At 38.2% G+C, this 27,246-nt stretch overlaps 2 protein-coding genes across 8 annotated transcripts in view; one reads left to right on the top strand and one right to left on the bottom strand.

The window, feature by feature from the left end:
- Window positions 1–25,461, bottom strand: part of orai1b (ORAI calcium release-activated calcium modulator 1b) — a 30,209-nt gene extending 4,748 nt beyond the window's left edge. Inside the window, exon 1 of one of the 2 annotated variants that reach the window (XM_073874500.1) lies at window positions 25,328–25,461. Coding sequence is in view for 1 of the 2 variants with exons in the window: in XM_073874499.1 (XP_073730600.1) it covers window positions 683–691 (9 nt within the window). In the remaining variant the exon portion in view is untranslated. Of the gene's footprint in view, window positions 1–682; window positions 822–25,327 lie in introns of those variants that run through there. The other variant, XM_073874499.1, reaches the window with a different exon arrangement.
- On the top strand, window positions 6–27,246 carry kdm2bb (lysine (K)-specific demethylase 2Bb). Of its 6 annotated transcripts, none has more exons than XM_055207754.2 (21): window positions 6–148; window positions 1,598–1,742; window positions 2,403–2,481; window positions 2,569–2,615; window positions 3,621–3,799; window positions 4,124–4,230; window positions 6,453–6,546; window positions 8,542–8,695; window positions 8,912–9,027; window positions 11,223–11,349; window positions 11,448–11,815; window positions 13,834–13,920; window positions 20,872–21,114; window positions 21,193–21,336; window positions 22,249–22,335; window positions 22,479–22,796; window positions 22,886–23,703; window positions 25,010–25,173; window positions 25,356–25,517; window positions 25,660–25,878; window positions 26,246–27,246. In XM_055207754.2, the coding sequence occupies exons 1-21, from the start codon at window positions 95–97 to the stop codon at window positions 26,425–26,427; spliced, it is 3,894 nt and encodes a 1,297-aa protein (XP_055063729.2). In that variant the 5' UTR covers window positions 6–94; the 3' UTR covers window positions 26,428–27,246. The 6 variants fall into 6 exon arrangements, with proteins under 6 accessions (XP_055063729.2, XP_073730595.1, XP_073730596.1 ...); XM_073874494.1 differs by having other exon boundaries at window positions 22,249–22,337; window positions 22,472–22,796; XM_073874495.1 differs by lacking the exon at window positions 6–148 and adding an exon at window positions 304–486 and having other exon boundaries at window positions 22,249–22,337; window positions 22,472–22,796.

Genomic DNA, 27,246 nt, shown 5'->3' with positions numbered 1-27,246 from the left:
GATTCACGAGATTCAGCTGAAATGCGGCATTGCTTCGGGTTACTGAGGATCTCTTGTCAGCTGGCTTGCCCGAGTGAAACTGGATGCATCGTGTATGCATGCATTACCCACAATTCTTCGCGACAGCACAACACTGATTTCCCAGCAGGTTGTGACCCTCAAACTAAATATATGTAAAATTACTTTGGTAGGGACAATTTCTCTTATTGATTTACTGAACAGCACGCGAGTTTTTAAGAAATAAAACACTATCATTACTTTTAAAAATAGTTACCTTAGCTGTATTGCTACTAACACTTTTAAGATAGTGTGCTTTGCTCCTTCTTATTTGGAAGTCATTTTAAAGCGTCGACATTGTTTTTGTAGCTGTTGCAAAACGTGCCCGTTTAACATTTTGAAATAATATTTCTAAAAGAAAAACTAAATTAAATAGTCTTAAGACGCACTTGTATGATCTCGAGCACGTGGAACACGCGCTTTATAAAGGTAAGATCATGAATCACAGTGACATGATTTAAAAATCCGTAAATAATGTTTAAGAAATAAAAATGAGTCGAGTTGTGTTTATAGTGCACATGTTTTTCCTGGACGTCCATTTTGCGACACTATAACGTGGGAGTGTAAAATTAAATGGCCAAGCAGCGGTAAATGTTAACTGCAACACAATATTTGTTACACTCACGCGCATCATCAGATCCAGTCAGTAGCTGCAGCGCGTGCGTGCGGAATCGCGCGTGCCAAACAAGATATCGAAACGGGATTTCTGACCGCCCCAAAAACTATTTCCACCCTTAAATCCTCTATTTATCTATCTGTCTACTCCTAAATACTCGGACAAATATACCCTAATAAATACCATCCGAGTCGTGACGTATCTGCAATGTTTTGATTCTGTTGACCGTGACGTCACGTTGCACTACACAAAAATGGTTCCTAGTTTAGTTTTCAATACAAGCAACGAAAGTGTGCTCAACTTTGGGCGTTAAATATGGTCCAGAAAAAGCGCTGAGAGAATAAAAACGGACGAAAGACACCGATATGGAAGCGTGCGCGGAATCGGGACGCAAACTGGTGTGTAGTTTAACCTGTCCTCTCAAAGACTCGTTTTATATCGGACTTTCAATATCGTATCCATCTGTATTGTGTTTAGTGGCCTGAATCGGATCGCTGCGGGGTTAACGCGATACGAGTGTTAAGAGAAGCGTACGATGGATGTATGTGTTAAATTCATTAGCTCATGTTGTGGTAAACAGGAAAGGACACATGTTTCATATTACAAAGAAAGCGATGTTTCACGTGCATGCGCTCGCCACAATGTAACCGTGGGAAACATGGCACATTGTTGCCCCATAACACACATCTCTAATATGTATTATGAAGTTGAACTCGGTTCGAACCGATTTGACACGCATTAATTATATAACAACTATACGCCGTGGGCGATTAAGGCCTACAATTAATATCTTCACTGTTAATCATGGAGGCTGCGCCTATTAATAATAAAGCATTTTTTCAACTAATATTAACACCAATCAGCGTTATATCTCATATAAAACAACATCTTATCTGCACCACATGTGTGTTTCTCCGCGTTTAGCGCTCGATCTGCAGGAGGATGTACGATGAAAACGAAGATTTGTCGGATGTTGAGGAGATCACAAACATCAGGGGCTTCAACGTGGAAGATAAACTTGAGAGTCATTTATACAACAGTGAATTGGTTCACTATATGGACGGAAAAGGTATGTGAATATTGTATTAAATAATTAAGTTAGACATATTTTATAATATTGAGTAATAAACATTTGTGATTATTATGATTTATTACATAAAGTTATGCCATTGTGCAATTACGAGAGGCTTATTCTTTAAGAGCAGTGGTTCTCAAAATGGGGGCCCTGAGATGGTGCCAGGGGGCCCCAGTTTAATAACATTTAAAAAAATTAATTAATTTGTCATAATATCTGTGTAATTAATCCTCAGAAAAATAAACCTACTATCCAACATGTAATGCACATTGTATGATTTAATATATTTTGTTTAATTGAAATTTTAAGTTTTGGAATGCTTTCCCAGAATTTTCTTTGGGGACCGAAGGGATGCACCGTACACAGGAGGGCCGCATGCCAAAAAAGTTTGAGAAACACTGTTTTAGAGTATATCAGCAAATATGTGATCAACATCTGTGTAATATCCAGCCAGCAGTCAATATATTGAAACAGTATCGTGGTATATGCTGCATAAGTACTACAACATGAGTAACTTTTAAAGACTATTTATACAAAATTTAAAAGTAGTTATCTTCAAAATGTATGTATATCGGAAACTTTTAACTAATCCATGTAAAATGCACGGATTGGTTTAAACGCACAAACTTATTTGCTTTTTTAATCTATTCTCAGATTTTACATATGAATATGTTCAAAGAGAGGCACTCCGAACTCCACTTATATTTAAGGCCAAAGATGGACTAGGAATTAGGTAAAACAATATATAATTGTATAATTTTATGTCACATAGATTTAAATTAAGTTACATTCTTAATCTGAATTGTTTCATTTGATGCAGAATGCCAGATCCTGAATTTACTATAAGTGAAATCAAGGGTTTGGTTGGTAAGTGCACATTTACATATAAAAATTTCAATGTATTTATTTTATAGCCTAATCTGTTTATGACTTTCTGTCTTTACAAATATGTATGAAATTAATTAATTACAGATGGTGAAATGCATTGAAATGTATTGATTTTAAACATGATTGCAGTAGAAAATCATAGGCCTGTTCACTATTATTCTTTATTATTCATCCCTGATGAACAGATGAATAGCTTTTTTTACTTTACAGCATAATTAGACTCTTTGTTTTGCATGAACAGTTATAAGTTCTGCTTTCTCGGCAATGAAGCTAAACATGTACCTGGTACTCCATGGCTTTGCATAATGCTTTAGAAGTATGCTACATTTACTTAAGTCAAGCTTTGGATATTTAAGGTTTATAGAAGTGATTTCAGCAATATAATTGTATATTTAGTCCATTTTCGTTTACAGTTTTTAAGATTAATGAGGAACATTTGTATTACAGGTATGATACTTGCAAATGTTGTGACTTTATGACTCTTATAAAAAAAAGAAAGTTATATTGCCATTATAGGAAAAACTTGTCCTGTTATACAAGTTAACAGCAGCTCCTTACAATAACAATAATCTGGACACCCTATTCTTTGTCTGTAACGACCTCTTGTGGTGTTACTGTGTAATTACATCTAATGTGGCCATGCCATGTGTATTTGGGTGCTTAAAAGAAGTGCTCTTGTAGCTCACTTGGTAGAAAATTGCTGTAACATCGCAAAAGTCATGTGTTAGATCCCAAGTGCACACGCATATAAAATGTTTACATTGATTGCACTATAAGTTGCTTTGGATAAACACGTCTGCCAAATGCATAAAAATGTAAATTGAGTAAAAGTTTACCATTTGTGCAAATCGAGATATACGTTCACTGTTTTTCATAACATTTACATTTATGCATTTGGCAGATTTGAACTATACATTCAAATACACAGCATGCACAATAATTTCTTTTGTTAACAAGTTGTGTTGTTTCTGCATGAACGTTTAGGCAGTAGGCGGGCTGTTGATGTGATGGATGTTAGTACGCAGAAAGGCTCTGAGATGAGCATGGCTCAGTTTGTGCGCTACTACGAGACACCTGTGGAGGAACGTGACAAGCTGTTTAACGTTATCAGTCTGGAGTTTAGTCACACCAAACTGGAGAATCTGATCAAGAGACCCACTGTGGTAAGAAATGTGGAGCGCAGTCCATCTCTTTAAATGATTAAAAACTGGTTATGGCCATTTCACTTTATGATCAATCTTATAGGATGCATGAGATTAAGTGTTAATATAGAAGCTTTGCTCTGTGTTTGATGCTTTGAATTAAATCGTAGAAATTATTTAAAAACGTAAAATGTCATTACTGGGCACTTGTAAAAATATTTGCATGGTATGCAGTAAACCTTCAGTCACCCTCCATTTACAACTGTTTGTCTCAATTTGTGGGAGTTTTGTGGGACGTCTTCAAAGGTTTTGGTTACCTATAGTCTGTCTTTGTTTTTTATTCAGGTGGATTTGGTGGACTGGGTAGACAACATGTGGCCACGACATCTAAAGGAAAGACAAACAGAAGCCACAAATGTCATGTCTGAGATGAAATATCCCAAAGTTCAGAGGTGATTTTTTTAGCATATGTTATTTCAACATTGCCAGCTCAAATTTTCTTTCATCACCTATTTGTTGTTGTCACTGATCGAATCTGTTTTTAGACTAACTGTATTAGTCAAAGATGAGGTCTGCTTATTTCCCAAAGTCCCTCGCTTCGCTCCTCAGCGCATGCTGCGCATTTCTTTGCCTGCAGCTGGCTGTGACTCCAGCTGGTTGCTAGGCAGCAGATATCTAATGCGGAAAAGGGGCGGATCTTTTCAGGCCGCTGCAGTATCCCAATGAATCCTCTTGAGCCAATCGGAATATTACTCCATTCCTGCACATGAAACCTCTTTCTCTCTCTATCGGTCTCTCTCTTTCTCGTGCTGTCTATCCAACTAACTCCTCCCTACTCTGTATTTATGGTGCTCTTTATAAAAGACGAATTTGGAGCTATAAGTCATTATAGTTCTTTTCTTCTGGGGTATTTGGGCAGATGTTAATACCAAGGCGAATAAGGGATGAAAAACTATCGGGTATGTTTTCTTTATTTTACTGTAAACTATGGACAGGTGATGTAAACAATCCGCTAGAGATCATTTCAAGATTTAAAGCAGCTTGGTAAAGTTTGGTTAACTTTCTTGTGACTGGACGCATGTAGAGTCTTCAGTTTCTTTGCAAACATCAAGGTTTAATTTTATTTGCATCATGCCTTTTTTAGGGCATCATTGTAGATCTGTGTTTGCTGTCAAAATGTTTTTTTGCCTACATTAAATTTTCAATTAAGTCATTCTTTACTATTGATTCTCCATAAGGATGTTTATGTGTGTTTGTTGTATACAAGTTAACTTAATATTAATACTATCATCGAACATTATGGGGTGGTTTCCCGGACAGGGATTAGACTAGTCCTAAACTAAAATAAATGTAAGAGCTGTCCAAACTCAAAACAACTTGCACTGACGTATCTTAAAATACACCAGTGTCCTTTGTTTTGCCTCAAAATGCACATAAGTAATGTTTTTAGTAAGGTATGTTTGTTAAAACTAGTCATATTTCCCTATTAAAATCAGGTCTAGTCCTGGCTTAAGCTAATCCCTGTCTTTCATAAAAAGGTTCAAACCACAGTTAATATCTCGGTCAAGATGCGATGTAGCTATTGCTTATTTATTCATAACATGTCATCTAAGTGATCCAGTTATAGGATACTACCCCTGTGGATTCAGGTTACAATGTATTACCCTTGTGTTACATCTACATTCAGTGTGTGCTTTATTCGTGAAACCCGAGCAGACTAAATTTCTGAATAAAACTGGATGATTCCAGTTAAATCACATGAGATATTACATTGAATCTGGGAACGGTTTTACAAACAATAAACAGGGGTGTTCTGCTCATCATGACTAAGAATGAATAGTTAAGGTGTACATGTTGACTTATTTCTACTCTGTTAACCACAGTTATCGGATGGATTGTTTGTATATTTGATGTAATCATCAATGACATCATCCAGCACTTACAATGGAAAAAACTTTAACTAGCATATTTTGCTATATGTAGAGAGGGGTCATATGCAAATGTGTTTGCTAATAATTTAATTGTCAGTCAAGTCTACCCAACAGATCCGTAATTTGGTGCGACTCCAAATATAGAAATGCCGTTTCTCAAATCCTCAACCATCTGGGTTTGTTTCGAGATTGATGTCTAATCATTTTTAGTTAATTCCTCAAAAGAAAGACGCCTGTGGTGAGCGATGGCTCTTGCTCATTAGAGCTAAGCGATTCCTTCACTTTCTTCTTCTACTGGCACAGTATGACAAATTTCAACCAGGCAGGGAGAATGTTTGTGGTTTGATTAATTTAGCTTCTTTCTAAACAGTGTGGATGACAAATGGATAAGCCGCAAATAGCTCCCATCTCTGTCTTAGTGCTGAGGCGGCTTTATCTGAAAGAATGACTGGAGTTTCATATTCTGTTCACACAAGGAAAAAAATATGTTGATTTATCTAAAATGATACGGAAACATGTTCTTACATAGTTTAAAGTCGTCATATTTTACAATGCTGTTGATAGAGAAGGGGAAATTCCACTGTTTATGGTTTTGAAGGAAAATAACATTCTCATGTTGTGGTTGATCTCAGTCATCAAATAAACATTTTGTTAGTGCTTAGAATGCCACATTGGGGATTTATAATTTTTCTTTATCTTTGCAGATGTTGAGAATCAATCCTATACTGTCTTTCCCTTTATAGATATTGTCTGATGAGCGTAAAAGGCTGTTTTACTGACTTCCACATTGATTTTGGTGGCACATCGGTATGGTACCATGTCTTCAAAGGAAGGAAGGCAAGTGTTCTTGTAGTTATTGGTGCTTATTAAATTATTAAACTTTGCACACTGTTACTATTGCACATGCTGTTTGACACACTTAAAAGCCTTGGTTGTTAAACTCAGATAAAATTTGCCTTAGTTATCAGCACAAAATGACAATGATACTGACGAAATAGTCAGAGCCTTTTACTTTTATTTGATTTTATAAAATTTTATTTTATTTACTGGAGACATTTTTGGACGTTCAAAAAGCATGCGCTTAGAGGGTTTTGCAGCAAGAGATAGTCAAATTTGTTGAATACCAATGAAGTGACATTTGTAAAAAAAAAAGGCATTTCAATTACTGACTAATAACCCTTTCATTGCTATTAGAGTCAAAATTACTGAATCTAAACATAAGAGACTGATAATAACAGCTCATTTACAAGAAACGTTGACGCACTTAGAGGGTTTTGCATCTGAAGGCTTCATATATTTTCACCAATACATTTAATTTAAAGTGGACATACCATAAAAATCTGACTTTTTTCATGTTTGAGTGCTATAATTGTGCTTCCATCAACCTAGAAAATGTGATAAAGAAAGATCAACCCAGTAACTTGGTTTTGGTAAACCATTCTCTGCAAGCATGTGAAAAAGTAGGTCATTGAAATTTTGCTCCCCTGGTGATGTCAGAAGGGGATAATACCGCCCCTTAATCTGCACTATCCAACCACGCCACTGCCATTTAGTACAGAGATCAGCCTATTGCATGTTAAAGGACACACCAAAACAGCACATTTTTGCACACACCTACAAAGTCAAAATTTTAACTTGGTATTTTGAGCTAAAATTTCACATATGTACTCTGGGGATACCAAATATTTATTTGACATCTTAAAAAAAGTCTTGTGAAATGTCCCCTTTAATGTCATGTAATTATAATTTATATTTAATGTCATATGTGAGGTTGAACTCTAAATGTATTTGGATATGGTATAGAAAGTGAATTAACGTTTGGAGAGCTATGGGAAACAAGCCATCATGGTCATGGAGGGTTTTTACCTGATAAATGATACAGTGAGAAAAATTGCATGGACTTTCACTGGACCTAAAGCATATCAGACTATCTCATAGTATACCCCTTTTCTAAGAACAACTATACTGTACAGCAAAAAGCTAAAGGGACAGCATAGCAAATGCACAATACCTTACCAATGATGCATGGGGTTGGTGAGTTTTGCTTTGCATGCACCACATGCATTTTCTCAGCATGCAAATCAGGTTCTTACTTAAACGTTTAATAGTTTGATTGAATAAAGGAGAGATGCACTTATACTTTTTTTGTTAAAACCATTAAAGCTGGTTTTAGTGGTAAGTTTAAAGGGTGCAGAAGGCTACAGTATTGTTTCTTTGAGATCAGGTGTCCAGAGGACCTGAAAATGATCCTTTCTCTGTTTGCATTGTATCGCAGCTGGGGTTGCCTTGTCAGCTATAATGCTGCTTGTGTTTGTGGATGCGAGTGTTTGCTGGAGGGTATCAGATAATATCTGCACTGAAAGTTCAAACAAGTGCACTGGCATGCGCAAGAAAGAATGATGATACAGGAATTTGCAGGAACGGTTGTAGGAGTTACGTAATCTGTTTACTAGTGGAAGCAAAGTAAACCAGTTTTGCCTGTTTTAATTTAACACGCAAATAAGGGTATGAGCTTGTATTAACAAAATTTTAAACATGCAATGATCACTGGTGAAAATGGTTCTGTTTTCCTAAATATCACAAATTGGCTGTATTTTTTATGTTTACATGGTATAACTTGTATCATCTCCAATATCATCTCCATTTAGAGTCTTTAAAGTTTTTTCTTACTAGTTTACACCTTACTATATTTGGCCACCCCTGAACGAGAGCGATAAATAAATCACATCCAAAATATTAATAATGACGAGAGGTTGTGAATTATTCATTTTAAAGAAGAAAAATCATATCCCAATTTAGAATCACACCTGCGTCCCCCTTTCTCATGTTCAGGTCTTCTGGCTGATTCCTCCGAATTTACACAATCTGTCTCTTTATGAGGATTGGGTGGTTTCTGGTAAACAGAGCGATATTTTCCTGGGTGACCGTGCTGATGGCTGTCAGCGAATAGAGCTGGAACAGGGCTACACGTTCTTCATCCCTTCAGGTAAGCACTGAGAGGATCCTTAAGAGATCCTGATGAGTTTTTGGCAATCCATTCTTTTTGTTTAGGTTTAACTGTATTTTTTTGCAAATGGGTAAGTTCATGAATAGTCCCCAAGGGCACCTTAAGGAAGCAGAGTTTCCAATAGAAATCTTTGTTTACGTCTTCTTGTCTTTAAATTAGGCATTCAAACGTTTGTCCATCTTTGTGTGCGTGCAGGTTGGATCCATGCTGTCTACACTCCAGAGGATACGCTGGTGTTCGGCGGGAATATTCTGCACAGTTTTAACATTCCCATGCAACTCACTGTCTATGAAATTGAGAATAGGACAAAGGTAAAGCATGTATTTGATAAAAGAGGGAGCAGTGCTGAAGTGTTTTTTTATTTTGCTGCTGGGAATTTTGAGCATAGATAAACTTGAAGTTGTTTTATGTTTTTATAAAGACTCCATACGCAAACCACTGTATTACACAACCTTTAATGGCTTGTTGCTTTAATATATCAGTTTAAAGGGATAGTTCACCCAAAAATAGAAAAATAATGTCATTAATGACTCACCCTCATGTCGTTCCAAACTCGTAGGACCTCCGTTCGTCTTCGGAGCAGGGTTTGGGATGTTTTGTATTTAGTTCTAGAGTAATGGAAGCATCATCGGGGTGGTCCGTGTGGCATCAGTGGGTCAGTTGGAATGTGTTGAAGCATCAAAAATACATTTTGGTCCAAAAATAACAAAAATTATGACTTTATTCAGCATTGTCTTCTCTAACGGATGACGTACGACGCGGCTGACGTGTTATCTGGTGCACCCCAGCTGTTTGTTTGTTTTTTGTGCGCCTGGGCTTCGTTTACAGTCTGGGGGAGACGCACACTGAAAGTTTGAAAGAAAAAAAACTTCGCAAACATGTCTGAGGATAACACGTCATCCGCGTCACTGCAGTCACGTGACTTTAGTCTCGCGCATGTGCTTCATAACAGACGCAGAAGAGAAGACAAAGTTGAATAAAGTCGTCATTTTTGTTGTTTTTGGACCGGGGTGTGTTTTCGATGCTTCGACACGTTCTGGCTGACCCACTGATGTCACATGGGCTGCTTTGATGATGTTTTTATTACCTTTCTGGACATGGACAGTATACCGTACATAGAGTCTCAATGAAGGGTCAACAAGCTCTCGGACTAAATATAAAACATCTTAAACTGTGTTCTGAGGATGAATGGAGGTCTTGCGAGTTTTGCATTGTTTTCATTTTTGGGTGAACTATCCCTTTAAAGGCCCATATAGTAAAGACAATTTTTATAAAACCTCTAACATCCAGAAAATAGTCTCAAGTATACTTCATCTTTTTCATACCTGCACAGTCAAAAGTATACTTTATTTGATTCCTACGCATACACAAGTGCACAGTGCCTCTCCTGGCCTACGTATTACATCGTACTCACATGCACGATCGAAAATCTGGTTACATAAATCTGGCAATGCGCATACAGTATGTGCTAGGACTGCACAATAAATCGCACGTGATTTACGTCAGTAAAGCCGGTGTCTTAAATTTGTAGTAAATTCTTCTTACCTGCTTTCAGATGGAGCAGCATTTACTACACAAAGCCGTAGTTCACTAACAGTCGGGGCAATTTCGCAACAATTATCGCATGCGTATCGCCTGCCAAGGAACCGGCTTTACTGACAAGATGCGTATGAGTATTGCATGCGATTCATCGTGCAGCCCTAGTATGTGCATACCATTCTAACCCGATCTCACAAATTTTTGTGTGTATTTTATGTGTTGGCTAATTCGTATGAATTTGTAAGAAGTGAATTGCAAAAAAACCTTACAATTATCATTTAAAAAAATCAATAACAAAACCCCACCTTTAACCCCAACATCACAGGGGCAAAAACAAAGTCGTACGAATTGCCATGAGATAGTGTTGCCTATTCAGATGAAAAAATTTGCCTTCAAAGTCTTAGTCTCTAAACCAAACTAAGATTTGCAGAAAAAATATCTGTCATCTCGCCTCTGACTGGACAATCACTGACAGGTAAAAGGCAGTGTTGGGGACGACACAGTACACGTCTACTTTGTGGTGACGCTTCAAAGCAACAAACTAGCAACCGTCTTTCTCAAGCCAAGACACTTCCACATCTGCTGCAGAGCTTAGAAATGGGGGTCTGGGCTATTTTTATATTTGCTAGACAGAGCAGTCAGAGAAAAGACAGATTGTGGCATCAACTGTGTTTTTTTGGGGGCACGTTATTGCAGTGCTCTAAATTTAGCGCTGGCTGAAGAAAGTATGAGGGAATGAGAGCAGAAGCCCTCCATAACTCTGAGAATGTGAGTTTCTCCCGGGAGAGGAACCAGAATGGAACGCTATGAGCATGAGAAGCATCTTAATCATGTTGTCATTTTCTCATACCGTGAGAGCTCTTTCTTGTGCAGTTTTAACTGGGTTTATATTATATTAGGTTTTTATCTAGGCCTGTGGGTAATATTTGTGTATTAACATGAGGAATACTTTGTAAATGTATTTCAGGTGCACTCCAAATTCCGCTACCCTTTCTTTTATGAGATGTGCTGGTATGTGCTGGAGAGGTACGTGCACTGTTTGACCAAACGTTCGCACCTTAGCTCGGACTTCCGCCGGGAGTCTGTTCAAACTGGTGAGCTCTTGTTTGCCTCTGGTTAGGATAATCACATTGCACTTGTTTCATATAAGATATATGCAGTAGATGTTTGTTTTTCTTATATCCTAAAACAGCGGAACCTAAGCTTGTAATGGAGGAACCGGTCTCAAATCCCAGGATGGACATGGGTGAGGACTCATGTGAGACACAGTTAGAGAAGACAGAGGGGACAACTCAGCCCTCTGCAGCTCTTCCCTGTCAGACCTTCAAACCCACTCAGGCCAATGATTCTGAAGACAGCTTAAAGTCCCTCCTTTCAGAGTGTCCCAAAACTCCATCTGGCTCACCCGGGATCGAGCACTCGGGCAAATGGACCCACTTAACAGAGTTTGAGCTGACCGGACTCAAAGCCCTGGTGGAGAAGCTGGAATCCCTGCCAGAGACGAAGCGTTGTGTTCCAGAGGGCATTGATGACCCACAAGCCCTGCTGGATGATGTTAAGGTCCTCATTTAATTTACACTTGTTTTTATTTTTCATCCAGTGGTCTGATTGCAATGGGCAGCTGCAGCTTTTCTCAGGAATCCTTTAGTAATATACTAGTAATGAAAGCATCAGCTTCCAACACCTTCTGGGTGAAGTGGTTTAAGGAATAGGCTTGTAGCCAAAATTTTGTAGGTTCAGATCCGACAATAGTCTATGACCAGTTCATGCCACTTTGCAAGTGCTCCCTGTAAAAACTAAGGGTGTCATGATTCTCCAAATCCTCGATTCGATTACATTTTCGATTCTAAGGTCACGATTCGATTTGATTCTCGATTTTTTTACCTTAAAAGCTATGCTATTTTTAGACTAGACTTTTATGAAATATAATATCTGACCTTGAACCCGGAAATGCCCTGCCATGTTAGTTGTGCTGCTAGTGGAAAAATATGGTACACTCACATACCTGATAAAACGAAACTTTCTGTCAGATGAACATTCCTGTCAGTACTTTGCACCTTGTCATTTAAATGCGAGCAGGACTAATGACGAGTTTATATGGACGCAAACTAATATTATGTCGGGTTTCGCTGCTTGCGTTGTAAGTAAACATGCTGCACAGTGTTTTGTACATGCGTATGTTAGAGCTTTCTCTGAATTTTCAGCGCTATTGATGAAATAAGATCACGCAACTTTCACACGCTTGCAAAATGAAACTGCGGAGATCAGCCGCTTTAGTTTTATCAATGAAAGGCTAAAAATAGCGCTGTACACCGTGTGTTCACGCCAGAAGTCAGAAAAGACGTAAAACATTGTGTCTGTTTAGTACCTCAGATTAGATAAATGGGCGGAGAGAAGGCGGTCCGTGTGGCCACATGTGCGTTCTCACTACAAAAGCTTGGCAAGCCGACCGGACGTGACATGGGGCATGGCAGCATCGACGATTCCATTTTTTTTATTCGAAGTTCGAGGTTGTGACTTAATTTCGATCGATTTTTATTTAAAATCGAAATCATGTCACCCTTAGTAAAGACCTGGGTATACTTCATTTTATACGCATACACGAAGGTTAGCATACAGTTGCGCATATGACGCAGATTTCGTCATTAGAATAGTACCTGTGTACGGTATGCGCACCGTCGTTTTTTTGTAACAGGTCGCGTAAAAAACACCTCTGTAGGACTCAAATGAAGAATACCTTGCTATGCGTTCAATTGGGCTGGTATACCCGCGTACGCTTAAGAAAAAAACACGTTAAGTTTTTGAGCCTTAACGTAAGGTACTATTATTCTATGGTCACATGGTTTTAATAGTTATTAATTTTTTTGCAAATTTTCGCATTTGTACCATCCATTCAGTTATCAAATTTTTCTTCTGAGAACAAACAATGTTTGTGCATTGTTTTCCATTTAAAGGGCCAGCGTGTAGATTTTTAGCGGTAAGTCTATGAATTGCAACCAAAAAATCAATCCAGAGCTCACCCCTCTCTTTTGAAACGCATAGTAAAGCTACAGTAGCCGCAACAGGACAAAAATGTCATAGTCTGAGACAACATAGTGACAGAACGCACTCTGTAGAAAAGTTTGTCCATTTAGGGCTACTGTAAAAACATGGTGGCGCAAAATGGCGACTTCCGTGCAAGAAGACCAGCGGTGTATATAGATAAAACTGCTCATTCTAAGGTAATAAAAACATTACAGTTCATTTTGTATGCATATAGTTATGCATATTATATTGCATTTTTGTCAAGAGATCCTTACTTAAATGTACACAATGCACCTTTAACCTCCTAAGACCCGAGCTTTGGTTTTGGCTTGCATTTTAGATCTCTTCCAGCTATTTGGGGTTAGGAAGAACCAATAAATATAATAACCAAATATTTTTCTTTGAACATGAAGCAGTGTATTTGTCCATGTTTGTGTACAACAGGTTCCAGTTACACAGAATTAAGTATTATGGTGCAAAAAAAAGTGATGTCCATGTATGTGGACACACCAGGTCTTAGGAGGTTAAAAATAAAATCCTTATGTTTTAAACAGGTGGTCTTGAAGGAACATGCAGATGACAATCCGAAGTTGGCCATCACTGGTTCTCCTATTGTATGCTGGCCAAAAAAGACGGGCAAGGTAAGAATGTTTATTCTTGAAAAATAAGTATGTGGAAGAACCGGCTTCTTTTTCAAGATCGACTGTTTCGTGAATATGATTTGCTTATTGCAAACTCACAGGTTATATATGCCCAAGGCCAATGCAAATATATAGCAAAATGTTTGTTTGGCTTCTTGCACGATTTGTTTCTGTCCAGACTTGTCTCTATTCTATTCTTTTCTTTCTCTTCTTATTAATCGTTGATTTCAAGTTTGAACAAAGTGTTGAGTACCGAGGACAATTGTGCTGTTGTGCTACCAAAATAGTAAGAGGTGTATTCTGAGGAAATATGATGCAATTCTAGTAGTGAGAGGAGATAGAAATTATACAGTTGTTCAGTGGAATGACGAATGAAGGAAGGAAAGTGCATGAAAATTAGACCTAACCAATCACACGCAGATGTAGGCTTATAGACTTGTTTTATTTAGTTTATTTTTTTAATGACCGAGACACATTATTTGATGTTGGCTTTTGTACACCCCCTCTTCAAAGCACTAAAACTCCACTGTTATAAGCCCAGCTGCTGAATTTTCTGCTCCATTGTCTGTGTCCTTTGTGATCAAATACCATCTGGCCCTATACTGCCCCAACTGGCCTCTCTTCCTTGTCCCATGACCCTGTTTGAACATGCAGCACTCTTATTCTACATGCTCTCTCCTCATTGGCCGCCTCAGTGCATATTAATGAGCTTGTTTTGCAACTTATACAGCCATTGGCTCTAAAGCTTTTCGACCCTCCCCCCGTTTCGTATTCATAAGCGTGTCTTGCTCTAGGCTTTGTGCTCGGAAGGCTTTGAAACAGAAGGGAGGGCTGTGCCGTCTCGCAGCCAGTAGCAAACTGGAGCTGCAGCCATGTCAGTTAGCCCAGCGTTGAGCGGACTTTAAAAGCCATGACCATGTCGCCGTTTACAGACGAGGAGGATTATGAGAGCTCGGAGGCTGAACAGGTTAGCAAATTGTTCTGGACCACAGGGCATCACAAACTGTGAAACCGAACTGTGTGTATTTGCATGTGTAACTGGAGTAAGTCCACGTGATGAGTCAGAGCTGTCAGAAATGTTTGGCTAACTTTCGAGTTTTGACTTTGACTTCGAGTTTGGCGTGTGTTTAGTTTAGCTTGACATTTCCTGGTTATGGTAGAGAAGTCAAACCTCACATGTGGTTTGTTCTCACTGAACTTGTCATTACTGTCACAACAGGTTTTTGAAACCGAAGCTAAAGTAGCATGACGTGATGTTGACAATGTTTTAGGTACTTTCAGACGTTACACCTACGGATGAAAGTGAAATCCAGTGACCGCAGAAGAAATATTAAGTGCTTGTTTATTCGGGATGTACTACTACAGATGTTTCTTGAGTGAGTGTTTGAAAGGCGTGCCAGATCTTGGAGGACTTTGCATATGTCGGTTTTCACGTGACTCTTCCATGGAAGTGTTTGTTGCTCTTGTAATCAAAACATTCAAATGAAATTCAGCCAAACGCTGAGAGAAAGGATGCTACAGTTAGATCCGTGCCATATGATCATTCATCCAAAGCTTTTAAAAAATGCATCCCAGTTGTTTTGTAACGTAGTACATACACTTAATTAACCTTTTTTTTTGTTTCACGGCTCATTTACTGATCCAAAGATTTGTATAGATCATTGTGTTATTTGACTCAATATCAATTTCCAGGTTATTTTTAACTTTTTGGCCACAGACCAACAAGGGCCTCTTGAGCCGGTCCTACAAGATGAGCGAAAGGGGGAGGAGCGGGACTAAAAAACTAACCTGAGTACAAACAGTCCAGACATGTTTTTGTTGTCAACGTATTTAATATTGGACTTATACTATAGGTGTTTATTGATCCTGCATCAGATTAGATTTACTGTTAAACTGTTAAGGCTAAATGCAGGTCTGATATAAGCATATCTGGTCTTAGATAGTTTTGGAGAGGTCTTGGATTAGGCGCTTACCTATACAGAGGTCATCTCAAATCACCTTATTATCTTTGAATTACGTTATATTCTGTACAGTAAATTTTTGCTTTGTGCTGTTTAGATAAGAAACTTTTAGGAGTTGCAATTGAGCAGGACTGTGATATCTTATCAAATAATCTCCAGTTGTTTAGTCACCTCTGTTTGGGACTGGCCCTGCAACCTTTGGATGTGTTTTTGTTTGTGTGTTATATTATTAACATTGGTGAAAAGGATTGATTTTGCTGAAATCTGCCTGATCCAGTTTTGTGAGTTAAGTGTTAGGCCTAAATAGCAAGTTTATCTTCACACCCTGCCAATTTAAGGTTGTTGTGCTATTGTCTGTGCCACTGGGTGTGAGATTAAGCTGTTGTTTCGTAGAAACATGCAGAATATTTATAATAATTCGGACGGTTTGATAAGCGTGATTTGATTTTGTTGGTAATGGTATGTCATGCACAAAGTGTTATTATGTTTGAGTATGTTTACCTTAACACTTTCACACATACCAAACCATACCACAAACATGAAATCCCATGACTGCTCCTAAAATGTCTCAGTAATCCTATCTGTTGATATGGATAGTTATCATCAATGGTTTTACACTAATGATTAAATCAGTTGCGTGAAGATTGTGTGGTAGGTTGCCAATGGGCTTCCCCTTTCTGCTGAATAAAAATAAATAAAAATACCTTGAGTGCATTTTGTTATTTCCTCTTTTTTTGTAGTTGTGTCCTGTTCTAAATTTGTTGAATAAGGTTTAAATGTTGAGCTGGTATTTATGTTAGATGTTGTGTTTATCATGGGTCTATTGGCTGCGGGTTCTTCTGTTATAATCCTGTAGTTCCAGATATTCTGGAATTTCATGCTCTCACATTTAATCTGGTTCAACGATGACCATTTAAAACATCTCTTTTCATAAACAATTTGTATTTGGGTCGGTGTCAAAAACGGTTTGGCAAGATGATAAAAAAAAACTTGTTTTAAAAAGCATGCGGGTTATGTTAATTTTATGCAATAAAAAAATACATTTGCACCATTTTTATGAAAGTTAAAGGATTAGTCCATTTTCCTAAACCATCACCACCATGTCATCCAAAATGTTGATGTCTTTCTTTGTTCAGTCGAGAAGAAATTGTGTTTATTGAGGAAAACATTCCAGGATTTTTCTCATTTTAATGGACTTTAATGGACCCAAACACTTTAACTCTTTCCCCACCATTGACGAGTTATCTCGTCAATCTGCAATACCACTATTATCCACCGCAACTTATAAAAACTGGAAGTATTGCCCTATGGCAAACAGCTGTATGTCCGTGTATGTTTTAAAGATCGCTCTGCATCTGATCTCTATCAAAAGTCCTTCACAAAAATGGAATTATCTCAGCTTTTTGCTCAAAATTTGGTGTTTTTGAAACCTACACATATTTGAGAGATGATAAAAACAGTACACAGGAAGGTAGGATGAAACAGTTTTTTTTGTTTGAAAGCAGAGGGTCTGTTCTTTTAATTCATATATTGAATGTTTATATATTTAAAAAGGAGCATTTTCTGGAAGGCATTAAACTTTTGTGAAAATAATGAAAAATGCTGGCGGTGAAAGAGTTAAACAGTTTAAAATTGCAGTTTCAACTGAGTTTCAAAGGACTCTAAACGATCCCAAACGAGGCATAAGGGTCTTAACTAGCGAAACGATTGTCATTTTTGACACGAATAAACAAATGCACTTTTAAACTACAACTTCTCGTCTTCCTCCGGTCCTGTGATGCCAGCGCGACCTCACGTAATTGCGTAATGCCGTGGAAAGGTCATGTGTTACATATTTGAAACGCCCATCTGCGGACCATTTTAAAACGATAAACTGACACAAAGACATTATTTAGTATCATTCGACATACAACAATAGCGGAACGGTCCTCTTTCTCCACACTTGTAAATACTGGGGCGTAGTTTCGCATACGTCATCTCTCATCTGTGACCTTTGGCGTGATAGCGTATTACGTGGGGTTGAGCTGGCGCATCACAGGACCAGAGATAGACAAGAAGTTGTAGTTTAAAAGTGCATATTTTTTATTTTTCTTGTCAAAAATGACAATCGTTTCACTAGATAAGACCCTTATGCCTCGGTTGGGATCGTTTCGAGTTCTTTGAAACTCTGTTGAAACTGCAATTTTAAACTGCATTAAAACTGTTAAGTGTTAGGGTCCGTTAAAATTAGAAAAATCCTGGAATGTTTTCCTGAAAAAACATAATTTCTTCTCGACTGAAAAAAGAAAGACATCAACATTTTGGATGACATGGTGGTGAGTAAATTTTCTGGATTTTTTTTTTAAGAAAATTGACTAATTCTTTAAGATTCAATGGACATGAAAATGTCAAATGGTGTAACCGCCAATTGCGCCAAAGAATGAGAAATATTAAATATTTTATCCACCTTGATGGCATGTAAGCGTAATCATCAAAAAAAGAAATCATTTTAAAATATCATTATATTAGTTATTTCTAAATGTAGATTTTAAATCGTTTTTGTAATATTTGTATTGACATATGCAGAAAAACAACTCTGTTCTTTAAATAATCTTTGACAAATTATGTAAAAATGTATGTAAGAAAATCATATTACACTGAACTAGATGATTTATATTTTATTCCACATTTGTTTATAAATATATATTTATATTTTATAAAAAAAAAATACTAGTTACACCAACTGACACAGACCGGTTAAACAACATTGACATTTTTGCAATTATCCCCCAAATATTCTTTCAAAATAAAATAAAACCAGAAAATTTAGAATTGGTCCTCAAAAAAGAGAATTTAGGCAAGTAATCTGCAAATTTACTTTGTAATTTTAACTCTTTTACATTTAATTTATCCATACGGACACAAAATAATTAACGCCACGTCATTGACCCACTTACAATATTAAAATTAGTACTTACATTTTATCATTTATAAATATTTACTTGCGTTAATGAAACACAGAGTGCTACAGCTGAAATGCGACCCTGTCTGTGAAAACCGAGCTAAAGTCGTTTTTTTTTCTGTTTTCTACATAAGATCAACCTACATAATAGAAATAGCGTTCTGTGAAAAATAACCTTTATCTTTAATATTGACTGAGTAAGACCATTTGGTAACACTTTATTTAACGGTGTCTTTGTTACACATGTTAAATGTAATTATTATAGCAATAACAGTTAATTATGATGCATAATTACATGCAACTAATCCTAAACCAAACCCTAATCCTAACCCCAACCCTATAGTAAGTACATGTTGATGATGATTATTGCTTAGTACTTAAATATATAATTACACTGTAACAGTGACGCCATAAAATAAAGTGTAACCGACTATTTCAATTCAAAGATTGAAATCAAACTTTAATGCCCCTAATCTCATAATCAGATTATGATCTCACAGGAAGGGTCACAAATATTTCTCACTGATGGCCACATCCCTGCTCAGCTGACCACAAGCTTGAGTTTACGCTTCTGTTTTTCTCCCAACTTGGGTTTCATAATGACTCACATGTTGTGAAACGGCAGTTTCTGCTTTCTGATACATATGGAAAATTTCAGCAACATGACATTTTCTTCATTACAACTCCAATTCGTCTGTGATTGCAGGACATAAGCGAGAGGGAAAAATCAATTCTACTGCAAGAATAATCTCCAAAGCTCAGAGCAAACAAGACTTTTGACTCAATATCACGGCTAATCTTAACTCTCAAGGGCTGAGAAATCCATTTAGGAGCATACAAATTGAGGAGGTCAGGTTGCACTTTCCCCCCCTTTGGCTAATAGATTTGTATACGTTTCCCTCTCCATTACTTGAGGTACAAAAAGAGGGCGGAGGCCAGATCCATTTGCATTAATGGCCAACGTCCCATGATGCCCCATAAAGGGTAGGAAAGCGTGATCAGTATAATGGTGTACACCAAATCCTAATCATCATCAGCCTTGTGCTTAATATAATGGGAACATTGCAACATTACTGTATGAAGAGGCATTCCCCTTGACTATTAATTGAGTTTGTTTATTGAGTCAGTGTGTCTGAGAAAGCCTTGAGCTTGCTGATGATTCATAATCCAAATCTGCTGTTGCCATTTTGGTCTGATGGCCAAAAATAACAGAAAGGGGAAAATAGAGTAAAAATGGAAGGTGCTTCAAATCAGGGAGATTTAATGGCAAATACACAAGTGCTTCAACTTATTCTGACATCCCTTTTCGTAGCCTTGTCCCTCCTCTATTACATAACACAAGTTAAATTAAGTGTTTAGTTAAGTTTTAAGGAAACAGTTCACATTTATCAGAAATACACAGGAATGAAACGCATATACTTATTTAATGCATGTTCCTGCATCTGTATCCTGACTTATTGTTCTCTTATTGACACAAGAGTGAATAATGGGGGGGATTTTTCCCCTAGCTTTACTTGACTGACATTGTTGGCAGATTTTATCCGTTTTTACAGACTTGTAGAAATATTTTCTCATGTTCGGTGCTGTCATTCTTCTATTTTATTGTCTCTAAAGTGCCTCTAGGGGAATATAAACAATTTGCATAAGCGCACACTTAGCCATATAAACCCACCCTCAAAATGGCCTGTCCTACATTGGACTCAAAAGTCGACAGTCATGAGAAGTATTCATTTCTTTTTGCATTCACTTACTGTGTTTTTGTTTTGCATCAAGTCCAATAAACACAGATGTGTTTATTGTATCCTGGTTTAGTTTTTATAGCTCAGTTTTACAGCATTACGTTAGCAGCGCAAAAGGTCATGGGTTCGAAGCCAGGGAACACACAGGTTCATATATATGTATACCTTGTAATGCACTGTAAGTCTCTTTTGATAAAAGCATATGCCAATTGCATAACTGTAAATCTATCAAACAATTTTAAGTTTGGTAATGACTCCTGTAAATTAAGGCCATGCCATTGAAAGCATTCCGGTCTTCTGTGCATTTCAGCCACGGCCGCCCAATCGGCCGAAATCCAAGATGGTCTCGTCTCCATCCGGCCCGACAGCTGGAGGAGTAAAGCTCTCAGTCAGTCGCAGTTCCTCAAGTGCCCGGCGCAGACGTACGCGCTGCCGGAGATGTGAGGCCTGCACGCGCAAAGAATGTGGGGAGTGCCATTTCTGCAAAGATATGAAGAAGTTCGGAGGACCAGGCCGCATGAAGCAGTCCTGCATCATGAGACAGTGCATAGCGGTCAGTATGTGTGTGTAGCTTTTTTTGTCAAAATGTATCTCTGGGCATTGTCATCACTGGCCTGTATGTGTTTTGCAGCCTGTTCTTCCTCACACCGCAGTGTGTTCTGTGTGCGGTGAGGCCGGGAAAGAAGACACAGTAGAGAACGAGGAAGAGAAGGTCAACATGATGCTCATGGAGTGCTCCATCTGCAATGAGATCCTGCATCCAGCATGCTTAAAGGTTGGTTTCCCAACTGATCGAATAAATAAAATGACATGTGTAATGGTTGAATGATAATGAAATCTGTAGTAGGGTTGTGTATCGGCAAGAATCTCACTATATGATGCGCATCACAATACAAGGGTTGTACAACAATATGATACGACACATTGCGATGCTGTGCAGCGGATTGGTATATTGGGATTTTTCTAATTTAGGAATATAATAGGATATAATTTTAGGAAAGCTGTCATTGAGAACACACCACCATGTGGCGCACCCCTATGCTAGTACTTCCTGTCACTGTTTTAGTTTAAAGATAAGGGCTGTTTCTCAAATCCAAGAACTCAAAGACTTGCGTTCTCATGGAGACCTTGGAAGAATTAACTCAGAAGGTCGCGAGAACACAGAACCCACTTGTGAGAATTGAAATGTGTCCGATCTTTCTGTTGGTCACCTGACTTCCGCCATTGTTTTGTCGCAATGACTTCTGGGGCGTAAAGCTATTTCAGCGCACTCAATGCATGCTTGATATCAAGAAGACATCCGGGTATTTTCATGCGTCCTTTGTATTTGCGTTCTTGAGAATTGGAATTAAACTTAGACGGCTAATGATGACGTAGAGCGAGAACACAAGGACTCTGAAAAACGCATATTGAGAAACAGCCAAGAAGAATGTAATCCAGTAGTAGGGATGTAAACTCTAAATGAAACAACTGCCATGAATTTTGTATGATTTAAATAAATATATTGATATTGCATTGTTGAGAATCGATTTAGTATTGGCAAACAGAAAACCGTGATACGCACATGTATCAATATTTTCTGTGTGATGTTGGGCCAATATTATTGCTTACTATTATTTCTTTTTATGATTTTAGATATACAGTTTATTTGTGTTTGGAAGAAACTACTCCTGTTTATTTTTTCTAGGAGAAAGATGCCGAAGGTGTTGTGAATGATGAGTTGCCAAACTGCTGGGAGTGTCCAAAATGCAATCAGGCCGGAAAGACAGGGAAAGTAAGTATCGTATTCTTATCTAACTACACAGTAAATAACAAAGACTCAGTAATTGTGATTAAAATGATGGCAGATGTTTTAACTGTTATTACTTTGTATATTAAATTACTATTTGTTTTCCTTTCCACCTTTTGGTGACAAAGCAAAAAAGAGGACCGGGTTTTAAGTACGCGTCCAATCTTCCTGGCTCTCTGCTCAAAGAACAGCGAACGAACCGGGATATAAAGGAAGAGCTAGACTCAAACATGTCCACAGAATCCAACACCTCTACTGTTTCTCCTGTCACAAAGACAGAACGAGAGGACAGTGCTACCTGCAAATCCGAGGAAATATTTAAGAAACATTCCTTAGACGTCCCTTCAGAAAGTCTATTGAAACCCAAATTAGAGGACAATCCACTCCGCAAGAAGAGGAAACTATTTGACAAGGACTCAGATTCAGAAACCAATATCAAGAAAAAGGTAGCGAGACACTGAATAGATGAAAGCAGATAAGAGATCAAATAATATTTTTGCAAAGCATGTATTTTGACCCTCTTTTAAATCCACAGAAGAGATCAAGGCCTGGTGATCTGTCAACCTCTAAAGTCCAGCGACAGATCAAGACAGAGAAAGAGGATGATGTGGACTATGATGAAGATAACCGACAAGCAATGGCAAGAAGACCGTTCAGTTTTGTGCACTCAGAGGAGGAGGATGGAGACGATGAAAGGGAGGAGGAAGAAGAGATAAAGGAGGAGAAGAAAAGCGAAGAAGAAAATGTGAAACATGGTCTTCACATGACCTCTGCTGTACGAGAGAGTGACCAATCACATGGCGGTTCTCCACGGGCGGGGCCCAGCAGCAACTTGGGTGGAGACGTGCAGGTGAAGGGTCAACGGAAAGCAAAGCGTAAACCTCGCTTGCCCAACAAAGAACTGAGTAAGGAACTTAGTAAACAGCTTAACCAGGAGATCCAAAAGACAGAGGATCGGCTGGCCCATCAGAATGGTCACACGGTGAAGATGGAACTGGGTAGTGATGGAGAGGACCGAAAGCCATTGAATAATGGCAGTAGCCATCTAAGAGACTGGCTGAGGCCTAAACGGGAACTGAATGGATCCCCGCAAGAGAAGTCTCCAATGAGCTGTATTAGGACCGCGCCAACACCTCTCATTCGGCCGACCCCTTGTTGTTCTCCACCGAAATGTGTTCAAATGGAGCGTCATGTGATTCGACCCCCTCCAATTAGCCCCCCGCCTGACCGGCTGCCTCTGGATGATGGAAACAACCACGTCATGCGGAGAGAGGTGTGGATGGCAGTATTCAGCCACCTCAGGCACCAAGACCTGTGCATCTGCATGCAGGTCTGCAAGACCTGGAATAGATGGTAGGTCTTTCTGGAATTGGGCAAGAGAGCATTGCTTTTGTGAAAACACCGTGCATGTGGTTCTAGGGTAGAACATTTAATCAGTAGTGCAAAGGTCATGGGGTTCGATTCACAGGGAACACACATACTAATAAAAAAGCATAGCTTGAATACACTGTAACACGTTACTCTGGATTAAAGCCTCTGCCAAATATGCAAATAATAAACTAAACCTGATCCCTTTGTACTAATTCTGATTCGTACAACTAATTGGTTGCAACAAGAGAGAAAAAAACAAAAGTTTATGGATGTTTCTAGATCCGTCTGCTGTGTTTCTATTGGTCTAGCATTGTGCCTTTGATCGTAACCACACCCAAATCCTTATCCTGACAAATATAACCACTAGACTGGATTTGGCTCCATCTACTGATTCCAGTGTATTGGCAAAAAATCTAAATTTCAACTAAATTAGCCATTTCTTGTAGCTGATATCCTACTTTATTTGTAAGATGTATGCGACCCTGCCTGTGAAAACCTAGCTAAAGTAATTTTTTGCGATTTTACTGATTTTCTACGTAACTTTCTGTGAAAATGTAACCTTGATATCGTTGATGTTGACTTAGTAAAGTCATGTCAAATATTGAAATCAATGAATAAAAACAAACTTCTGATCTCATAATTAGAATATGAGACATAAGCCTGGATTTAAAGATTTTTGATTTGATCATTTGATTCTTACCGTTTTGGAATCCATACAGCTGATCTCCGGGTCTGGTGGTACCACTTTTAGCATAGCTTAGCATAATCCATTGGATCTGATTAGACAATTAGCATTGCACTAAAAATAACCAAAGAGTTTTGATATTTGTCCTATTTAAAACTTGACTCTAATGTAGTTACATTGTGCACTAAGACCGACGGAAAATTAAAAGTTGTGATTTTCTAGGCAGATATGGCTAGGACTATACTCTCATTCTGGTGAATGTTTAATAAGTTACCCAACTATCAAAGTCTATTAAAAGTTACCAAGGGGACTATTTTCGGCAGTGCGTAATATCAATACGCCTTCTGCAGCCATGTTACGGCAGCAAAGTCCTTGATTATTATGCCAGAATGAGAGTATAGTGTCATACCACATAGCACATACCGGCCATTCAGAGTTTAACTTGCATTTCTTTGTCAGGATGTGTGTTCCCTAAGGAACAAACCCATAATGACCTTTGCGTCACCCATGCAATGCTCTACCAGCTAAGCAAGGTCAATGTAGTGACAATCTTAACTTGGTACCACCCTTAGTAGAGTTAATTCTTTTGTACTCATCTCTTAGGTGTTGTGATAAAAGACTCTGGACCAAGATCGATCTAAACCGCTGCAAGTCCATCACACCCCTCATGCTGAGTGGCATTATCCGCAGACAGCCCATTTCTCTAGACCTGAGCTGGACCAACATCTCCAAAAAACAGCTCAGCTGGCTAATCAACAGGTTACCTGGTACGTATAAACTTTTACAGACGTCTGATCTGCCTAATGGTGGATTTATTGCTCAATGCTCAGTTTATATTGTCTGTCTACATTTAACCTGAATCCCTTACTCTAGTTGTTTATGTGATGTGATCATCGCTCTTTTGCGAAGTACATTACTTACATGACACCTTTGTACTGGATTCTGGCAGGTCTGAGGGTTCTTTTACTGGCAGGGTGCTCATGGGCAGCTGTTTCAGCTTTATGCACGTCCAGCTGTCCTTTGCTACGAACTCTGGATGTTCAGTGGGTTGAGGGACTGAAGGACAACCAAATAAGAGACTTACTTTCCTCTCCAACAGACAACAGACCAGGTATTAAATAGTAGTTTTAACTCCTGTTTCATTCAAGTATGACCATGATTTGTGCATTAAATTTTTAAATGGTCTTATGTCAATTTATAGCATCTTTGTCATGTTGTTTAAAAACAAACTTAGGATCACGTGTGTCTCTTAGGTCACCTGGACAGTAGGAGTAAATTGAGGAACGTTGAGGATCTTTGTCTAGTTGGTCTGGATATCACAGACACGTCCCTGAAGCTAATCATAAAACACATGCCCTCTCTGTCTCGACTGGATTTAAGTTACTGTAACCACATCACTGACCAGAGCGTCAACATCCTTACGGCAGCTGGCACCACAACCAGAGACTCTCTAACACACGTCAATCTGTCAGGTATACAAAACACACTAACGCAAAAGAGGGTGTCACACAGTGTGTTGATCCCAAAAAACAATCAAAGAATTGCTAAAGTGACTTTTGTATGAACGCAAACACGTCCCAGGATTAATCTCAGGATGGGACCTAGTAAAAATCCTGGAATAAGTCCTTTTGAAAGGTACATGTTACTGAGCTGAAAAACAACCCATCTGTATATTGTTATTGCATAATTTGATGCATTGCATCTTGCAAAAAGAGTCGATGGCTTTAACTATACTTATTCTAGGGTCAGGAAATATCTTTTAAATAAGGTAAAGCTGGTAAATCTAATTCGGTAGAGTTACCGTTATGAACTGTAATTCTCTCTACCTTTTTTCCACAGTTTGTAACCGAGTTACAGACCAATCACTGACCTACTTCAAACGCTGCGGAAACATTTGTCACATCGACTTGCGTTACTGCAAACAGGTGACCAAAGAGGGTTGCGAACAGTTCATTGCGGAGATGTCCGTCATTGTGCAGTTTGGACTGACCGAAGAGAAACTACTGAGCAAACTGAGCTAGTCAACAAAGACACTGACAGTACACTGTCTTGGAACCCAGGGAACTAACAATTTAACCCCTACTTTTCTACACTTTTCTTCAACACAGGATGTGTGAAGCCTACAAGACACTTATAAGAAAACCAGCAAGTGATAATGGAAACTCACTCCAAGCAAATATCTGAACTCGCAGATGCCTGACCTTACAGATACAGAACTGTATTCGTTTTATGTGGCCATTTCAGCCTTTTGTTTATGTTGTGCCGCTATGGCAGACGTTTGTTCAGTTTTTAAGTTTACAAGGCACAGCGAGAAGAGTGTTCCGACTTTAAAGTAATGTTTACTCATTTTGCAAACATTTTATATAAAAAGAAAAAGGTTTAATGGTCACACTGTTCATTGTTGCAGTGACGAAACTGACTGTTATTTTCTTTATCCAAAAAGAAAAATCTATGATGCATGTGCTTTTTTGTTACCATGCAAACGTTAAGCGTCATGCAGTATTAATTTTTGTATCAGAATGGATTTCACCCTTATGTGCAGTATTAAATGCACTTGTGTATATAGATGTATAGACTATTGACAGTATTCAGTCAGTACAAAGTTTATTTTTTTTCTACGCAGTAGGAAGTTAAGATGCATATCTATTCTAGTTGGTAATTGTTCAGATGGTTTTGTAATGTTAATTTAAGATGTGTTGTCCTCTAATTGTCTTGCAGGTACATTCTCTTTTCATACAACTCTTACTTACCTTGGCTTCTTTAATTTGTATATATCTGGGGTAAAAAAAACTTATTTGCACTGTTTTACCTTAAAAAATACAGATATTTTTTCCAGTGTT

This window comes from Misgurnus anguillicaudatus, chromosome 12 (genome assembly GCF_027580225.2).
Source record: "Misgurnus anguillicaudatus chromosome 12, ASM2758022v2, whole genome shotgun sequence".
NCBI lineage: Eukaryota > Metazoa > Chordata > Actinopteri > Cypriniformes > Cobitidae > Misgurnus > Misgurnus anguillicaudatus.
Note: the sequence above shows the minus strand (reverse complement) of the source record. Positions and strands in the feature narration are given on the sequence as shown.